This window comes from Sinocyclocheilus anshuiensis, unplaced genomic scaffold (genome assembly GCF_001515605.1).
Source record: "Sinocyclocheilus anshuiensis isolate Anshui unplaced genomic scaffold, SAMN03320099.WGS_v1.1 scaffold2538, whole genome shotgun sequence".
NCBI classification, from domain to species: Eukaryota; Metazoa; Chordata; class Actinopteri; order Cypriniformes; family Cyprinidae; genus Sinocyclocheilus; species Sinocyclocheilus anshuiensis.
This window is the reverse complement of record NW_015552725.1, coordinates 81,591-89,959: the sequence shown is the minus strand read 5'-3', so window position 1 is coordinate 89,959 and position 8,369 is coordinate 81,591. Positions and strand designations below refer to the sequence as shown.

The 8,369-nt window shown below is 40.2% G+C and overlaps 1 protein-coding gene across 1 annotated transcript; it reads left to right on the top strand.

Moving 5' to 3' along the window:
* The first annotated feature begins 391 nt into the window (after nt 1–391).
* LOC107667816 (gastrula zinc finger protein XlCGF57.1-like) lies at nt 392–7,768 on the top strand. Its single transcript, XM_016459529.1, has 2 exons — nt 392–470; nt 6,061–7,768. The coding sequence occupies exons 1-2, from the start codon at nt 392–394 to the stop codon at nt 7,176–7,178; spliced, it is 1,197 nt and encodes a 398-aa protein (XP_016315015.1). The 3' UTR covers nt 7,179–7,768.
* Nucleotides 7,769–8,369: the final 601 nt, after the last annotated feature.

The window sequence follows — 8,369 nt, the reverse complement described above, 5'->3', positions numbered from 1 at the left end:
GCTTTTGTCTAATCAGGTCATTAACTCTGACTCTAACTCCCTTACTAGTGAGCTGACTACTGAACTAGTGCGCTGACTACTGAACTAGTGCGCTGACTGCTGAACTAGTGCGCTGACTACTGAACTAGTGCGCTGACTACTGAACTAGTGCGCTGACTACTGAACTAGTGCACTGACTACTGAACTAGTGCGTTGACTATTGAACTAGACTACTGAACTAGTGCGCTGACTACTGAACTAGTGAGCTGACTAGTGCGCTGACTGCTGAACTAGTGCGCTGACTACTGAACTAGTGCGCTGACTATTGAACTAGGGAGCTGATTGAGATGCACCCAGAGATATAGTTTGGGTTTATTTTTCTTTCTGATCCACGAGACACACAGTTATAAAGATGGAGTTTATTAAAGAGGAGAGTGAAGACGTGAAGATTGAAGAAGCTTTCAAACAAGAAGATGCTGAGGAACAAACAGGTTAGTTTCTTCAGTCGTTCTGTGTCATCAATCTCTTAATCTCTGTTATTTGTCTCGTTATTTTGTCACTTATCAAATGATGATAAACTGTAAATAGCCAAAACAAAACAAGTATTTTTTGTAACATTAAACCCAGTATGTACTTCAGAATTAAAAACAATGAAAATCATTAATTTATATCATTTAGTTTTGCAACAGTATCTACAAGTACACTTGTAAAAAGCTAACTGAATGTGAGTGAGATTTGTTGTCTATAATTGATTTTTATTTTTCAACCTCAAAAATCACTTTATTAATTCAGGGTCTTGTAAACATCACTTTCTTTCCAGACGCACTGATTAAAACTATGGAAGAATATTCAGGGCAGTTTTTAAAAGGAATTGCAAATTGTATTTTCAATTGTGTTTTTTATAAGTGGACGCATAAATGATGACAATCCAAATGTAATTGTAAATCTTGCATTACAGTTAGCATTTTCGCTTTCGCGAACGCACAGTGACTGCCACATTTCAAATGAAAAAGCATTTGCAACTGTATTTCCCATGTCTTACGAGTTATGAGCCGGTCATATTTAAATAGCAATATTAATTACCACATTTGCTTCTTCACTCTCTCTCTGAGTCCTCCTGCATGTAACCTGCCAAATCTCAAATGAAATCGCAATTCCTTTTGCATGTCTACAGAGAAAGCTGTCAATCAATGTGAGGGGCGGGACTATACTAGGGGGCGTGTTTGTATTGGGAGGTGATGTCACTCTCAGAAGATCGTGCCGAATCTTTGATCAATGGAGGTAATCGGTAAAGGCTCCGCTAAAGGCAGCTGCCAATCAGTTCGTGCCTGTGTGAACTAACAGACAACCTTCTTGGCTTCTTTTCTTTAATTCTGTCTTTTTTACCTCAAATGCAACGATATCCGCTGCTAGCAGCTCCCTCCCGCTATATATTCACTCTTTGTTTACCCGCTGTCCGCTTAGAATAATTTTCTTCCCGACCCGACCGTTCCCGCTAAATTTAGATCTCAATTCCAGAATCTCACATTTAAATTTGCACTACTGAAATAGAGAGAGATAGGCTGACAAATAAAAGTGTAGTCTGCAAAAATTGTATGTCATTTTATTCGTCTTGTCAAGAGTCTTGAATTTATTTACTTTGACTTGAATTAATATGAATTATCTTAAGACACGAAATTCATTTAATATTTTATGCAACACAGTAGGAAAAAAGTGTCAGAGAAAATAAAAATGTACAAAAATTGTATCTCTTATTTTTATTCGTCTTGTCAAGATACAATTCGTTTAACATTGACAACACAATAGGGAAAAAGTGTCGCAGAGAGAAAAAAAAAAAGTAGGTTGTACAAAAATAGCCTATTAGCTATTTTTTTTTTCGTCTTTTCAGAATACTAAATTCGTTTGACATTTTTCTGTTAACACAGTAGGAAAAGTGTCGCAGAGAAAAATAAATAAATACGACATCTTTCATTTAAAATTGCAAAATATAAACAAAACCGAGTTGAACGTCCTTCAAGGACAGCGCATCCACACTTGCCTGTTCTGTCTGAGGGCCGTATATTTACCACCGGTACAGCCTGCTCTGAGCATCGTTATGCCATGCTGCGCACAGAACCCGCAAATAAATGTGTGACTGAAAGCATGCGTGCATAACAGTCCGAGTGCAGTCTGTACCGGTGGTCAATATGAATAAAGCGCAGATATGCTGTTCTAAATGGACGTCGGGAACGGGATATTGTTAGACCGCCCGCTCCTGTTCAAATTACACCAGAGTTACCGACCGCTACCGTGTTTTATTCGGGAATTTAATCACGCGGAGAAAAAAATCTGGTCAGGTCCCGCGGGAATGCAGACCTCTAGCTCATAACTCGTAAGACATGGGAAATACAGTTGCAAATGGACTTTGCTTTTCCATTTGAAATGTGGCAGTCACTGCGTTCGCGAAAGCGAAAATGCTAACGGTAATGCAAGAGTTGCAATTGCATTTGGATTATGTCACAATTTATGCGTCCACCTATAGGAAACACAATTGAAAATACAATTTACAATTCCTTTTGAAAACTGCACTGAATATTCTTCCATATAAAACACCTTTACGCCCCCAAATCCAACCTTTTAAAAGGAAATGAGACTGAAAAACATTTCCTCCTTTTGAGAAGGAAATGTAATTAATGCTGTTTTTGTTTGTCACATTTTCCTGTGATGCACATGGAAGCTGACAATATTTAAAACTTGTTCTAGTCTGTTACAGATGAATGGCAGGGTTGAGGTCTGTCTGTAAGTAAGCAGTTCTCCTGGGTCAGTCTGTGGGTTATAGTCTGTTTTCTGGATCCCGCTCGCGCTGAATTTCTCACCGTTGTCTGTTCCTGCAATCTGTGTGTTTCACTCCTGCAGCTCCCACAATGTGGGTCATTCTTGATTTTCTGTGCCTTTCAGACATCATAAAATGTAAAAAATCAAACAGTTTTTAAAATAACTTTTGTGTAATCATGATAGGGAGATGTTAAACATCAGAAAAGCACTGAACAGCAGGAATGGCCAGTGTGTGTTTACTACAGCTTGTAGAGATTTACACAAACGTTAGGGCTAAAGCAGGAGAGACCAGTCCTGCTCCTGTTATTATCAAGTGTTGCTGAACCAGTGCTGCCTTAATGCTGTTCGATTTGAGCGCTGCCTTTGACAGCCTAGATCTTGTAATTTTAATAGAACATCATTGAATATGTAGCCCTTTGGGGTTCATTTATTCATTTATGATATTTTAGGTTTTTGTTTGTCACATTTTCCTGTGAATGGTCACCACAATGTTAATACAGTCTGTAAAACATGTCAGAACTCTGTGAGACACAACAGGGGTATCGATGAGGATGCTTGTTTAAACAAAGCACTCGCATTGATTAAAGAGTGACTGGTTTGTCCACGTATTGTTTTTTCTCTCTCATTTTTTTTCTGTTGTGATGTATTGGGAAGCTAGAATTTGTATCCATCAACAGAAACATGCATTAGCCGAACTCTAACAAACCATATTACAGATGCACTGTCAGATTTAATTTGAACCGCGGTCCTAGTGCATGCCGAACCATGTGTGGAGAACCGTACGGTTCGATTTTTTTACCGAGAACCGTTGCACCCCTAGTATAAACCCACTTCAAACTTTTCTGAACATTTGTCGACTTCTGTTACGTTCTGTCAGTGTTTACTTCATATTCATGGACTATTCATTTGTTTATCTTCAGTTACCTGTTTTCTTTTTTCTAATTCCCTGACACTAAACAATTGTCATGGATATTCATTTAATGAGCACAACTGTCTGTATTTGGTTTGTCATTGTTTAAGTTCCTTAGATTGATTCATTCATTGTCTGGTATTGTTTGTGTCTACCATGCTGTTTTGTATCCTTGTGCTTTTTTTTTTTTTTTTACTTTGTTTAATAAATACATTACAATTTGATCTTTTAAATCTTCGTCACCATCATTGGAGCTAAAATGTTACAGAATACCGGATCTCAAAAGAAAACATGGACATTGCTTCAATTAATATTGCCCCAGTGAGAAGTTTTGCTGGGACTAGAAAAGTTGTGCTTGTTATTTTTCAAGATGACTGCAATATTGAGAAATATCATGGATAACATAAAGGAATATAGAGGAATTTGTTAACATATGCCACCGAGCAAGGTGTGATGACATCACCCTCATTGAGGGTTTCTGGTGTGGGCTAGATGGCGAAATGTCAGATGGGAATACCTGCTGGACACTGAAGGAATACACCAACTTTGCATTGTGGGTAGATGGAGCTTTTTTTAATCTTGGGTGAAGCAGAAGAAGCCCCAACTCGCACCTGTCATGCAGCCAAGTCCAGAGCCCAACTAGTGTACCCCCCGCTATATGGATGTGACGCCAGACCCCAGAGCAGAGAGGGAGCTTATGCTCACCATGGACAATGAGCCAAAGCCAATGCCCGCAACAGAGCCAGAGCCTGCAGCCACCTCTGGCCCAAAGCCCAAGCCCCACAGTGAGTCTGACCAGGTGTGTGAGTCGGCAACATCCTGTGCCACCATGGGAGTTCTTGTGGAGTTTGAGGGAATAGAGGAAGACCCCACCCACACTTCCACCACTGAGGGTGAGCTGTTACTTAACTTTGCTGGTTATTTTGAGGAATTGGATATGGACCTTCTGTTGAATCTCCTGTCCAGTGCTTTAACTCCTGGGTCATCTTCATCAACACCACAGGTTCTGTCCAGCATTAAGCCAGTTTCCTGACCTTGTACCAAGTTTGTGTCATCACTAATCCCTCTCAGCCTCTGTCTCCCACCTCCACTGCAAGATTCAGCATCTCCGTCAAACCTGCCGCCACTGGTTCCCTTCATCCCCTGGTCTTTTCCTGTAATACAATGCTGTGTTGATAAGTCTGGACTCTTCCGGTCTCTAGATTCACCCAGTCAAGATGATTCCATGACTCTGCCTCCAGCTTTTGTGCCCATCATTCCATCCCGACTTGTCGGCTCTGTCTAGGCTCCTCTTTACCTCTGCTCTACCAGAGACCCTCTGCTCCTCTGGCTCCACCTTGGTCAGACATCACCCTGCCTGTGTCATGGCGTTATGAACCTTCAGCTAAGCTTCGTATCTCCACCCTCCCTCTGGCTCTCTCTTGCTCCTCCGTCACAACAGCTCTGCCTCAGTCCTCTGGCACTCTGTCTCCACCTCAGATGCTTGTTGCGGTGGCTCTGCCTTGTTTGCCAAAGCAACTAGTGTTGTTCAGCTCCATCAGCTCTGTCTGCACCTTAGTCCCATCTGCCGATGGTTCCATCTCTGTCAGTCATCCACCGGGTGTCATCAGCCAAGTCTCCACCATGGCTCCTTCCTCTTTCATCTCCCCCGTGGACTTTCTGGCTGCTCTCTGAGTCACCACCTGGCTCCTCTTGCTTCTGGCTCCTCCCACTATCATCACCAACTTGGTTCCTCCCACCATCGTCACTAGTCTCCAGTCCTTGGCCGAGCCCTCATCCACCTCTAGAGCCCCTGCCCTCCCTTCTCAGTTGGATGTGCCTTCCTGGAGGGGGGTGTAATATGTTCTGTCAGTGTTAGTTTCATTCTTTTAAAGGTTTAGTTTGTTTGTCTTCCTTTGTTCTAGTTTCCTGCCACTAATCTGTTGTCCTGGATGTTAACTAAACAAGCACAGCTGTCTGTCGGCGCTGATAGCCTCATGGGCAATGCACTGATATACAGTGCTGTTGCACTTTGGGCATCCCAAGTTCGAGTCTTGGTTCGTGGACCTTTCCGATCCCATTCCCTTATTTCTGTCCCACTTAGCTTCCTGTCAATTTTAAACTCTCTCAAATAAAAAGGTGAAAATGCCAAAAATCTTAAAAATTAGTTTATTTCATTCATTGTCCGGCATTGTTTTGTATCTAATAACTGTTTCATAACCTTGGGTTTTAGCTTTGAGGGAACTATCTTTTTTAGTTGTTTAGTGGATATAGGAACTAGCATACATGTTGTTGGATTTGATGTTTTACATCTTTTTTCACGTCTGTTGCTTTGTGCCATTAAACTGGTGTTAACTTTTTGTTTCTTTTCACCTTAGACCTGATGCCACTGAAAGAGGAGAGTCAAGAACTGAATGAAATGGAAGAGAAAAATCAGTATGAGAAATGCCATGATTTCATGACTGGGGAAACATCTTTGAGTTACTCACAGACTCATGAAACAGAAACTAGGAACCTTGAAGTCCAGAAGAAAGTTCACACTGGAGAGAGCCCGTTCACCTGCCAACAGTGTGGAAAAAGTTTCAGTCGAAAGACAAGCCTTAAAGCCCACATGAGAATTCATACTGGAGAGAAGCCTTTCACCTGTAAACAGTGTAGAAAAAGTTTCTATCAAAAGACTAACCTTAAATTCCACATGAGAATTCATACTGGAGAGAAGCCTTTCACCTGTCAACACTGTGGAAAACATTTCAGTCGAAAAGAAAACCTTAAAGTCCACTTAAAAGTCCATGCTGGAGAGAAGCCATTCATTTGCTTTCAATGTGGAAAGAGATTTACAGAGAAACATAAACTTAATGCCCACTTAAGAGTTCATACTGGAGAGAAACCTCACACCTGCAAACTGTGTGGGAGGAGCTTCTCAATTAAAGGAAGTCTTACAAGTCACATGAGAGTTCACACTGGAGAGAGACCTTTCACCTGCCAACACTGTGGAAAGAGTTTCACTCGAAAAGAGAGCTTTAAAGTCCACTTGAAAATCCACACTGGAGAAAAGCTGTTCATATGTTCTCAGTGTGGAATGAGATTTACACTGAAACATACCCTTAATAGCCACTTGAGAGTTCACACTGGAGAGAAGCCTTACTCCTGCCAACAGTGTGGGAGGAGCTTTGCACTAAAAGCAAATCTTAAAAATCACCTGAGATTTCACACTGGAGAGAGCCCTTTCACCTGCCAACAGTGTGGAAAGAGTTTCACTCGAAAAGAGAGCCTTAAAGTCCACATGAGAATTCATACTGGAGAGAAGCCTTTCACCTGTCAACGGTGTGGAAAAGGTTTCAGTCGAAAAGAGAGCCTTAAAGTCCACTTAACAATCCATGCTGGAGAGAAGCCATTCATTTGTCCTCAGTGTGGAAATAGATTTACACAGAATAAAACGCTTAATGTCCACATGAGAACTCACACTGGAGAGAAGTCTTTCACCTGCAAACTGTGAGAAGAGCTTCACAGGAAAAGAACATTTAATGTCTCACATGGCAATTCACAATGGAGAGAATCCTTTTGTTTGTGATCAGTGTGGAAAGAGTTTCAGATATAAAGAATGCTTTAATCGTCACAAGAGGTTTCACTCAGGAGAGAAATGATTTAGATGTCACAGGTGCCTAATGAGTTTCTCAGACAGGAATGACCTGAAGAATAATGTAAAAATCCACATCATAGAGAAGCCTCACACATGCCCTCACTGTGAAAAGAGTTTAACGAAAAGAGCAAACTGAGAATCACAAGTATTCATAATTCACATTCATATAAGGAAACCTTAGGATTCACATGAGACTTCACACTGGAGAGAAGCCTTACAAGTGTCCTCAGTTTCACATATCACACAGAACTGAAACAGCATTTGCAAACTCACTCTGGAAAGAAATGCTGATTTCCACAGTGTAATGATGTTTAGAAAAAGGAAAGATTTCACTCTGGAGAAAGACGATTCACTGTAATAAAAACATCACACTTACACATACATATGAAAAACCATGTAAATGTCAAACCCTGTTTGTGTGTATCTTTTAGAAATCAGTGCTACTTTCACACCACAGCTGAAAGTGAGCTTCATCTGATTCAAATGTATGTATTATTTTGTATTTGTATTATTATATGTTTTTTTATATCTGTTTCCTTTTTATTCTTCATTTGACCATCTTCTTTGCTATAGTTTCAAATGTTAAGACTATATGTAGACTATGTAGAGGTCTCCATGTCATATATGTTTGATGATCACTTTATTTCATATCAATACTTCTTTTGCTATTTTCTGTTTCTTCTTCGCCTGTGTTTTAATATGTAGATTCTGTACTCTTTTAGAAGATCCACAATAGCACCCCCTACCGTATAACATGAAAACATAGATTGGCAGAAATTTCTATCAATGGTGTGGAAGCGTTGCGTCACAAATGAAGGAAAATGTATGAATTTTCCTATCATTTCATCCCTCAGGCTTATAAATAGCAACAACAACAAATGCAATTTTTGATGCATTATGATTATATGAATATTATGATTATTCAAAGATATTTAATCCTTTTTTTCTGAGTATATAATCTCATACTATGATGTGCGCAAACCCTTTATAGTTATGTTTTCTGTTTTTTTGTCATTATGATTGTTCATTATTAAAGATACAACCATC

Bases quoted from the DNA above. Each gene is read 5' to 3' on its own strand.
- LOC107667816 (XM_016459529.1), top strand. From the start codon at position 392: ATGGAGTTTATTAAAGAGGAGAGTGAAGACGTGAAGATTGAAGAAGCT. The intron at 471-6,060 runs GTTAGTTTCTTC...TTTTCACCTTAG, and splicing joins AGATGCTGAGGAACAAACAG to ACCTGATGCCACTGAAAGAG.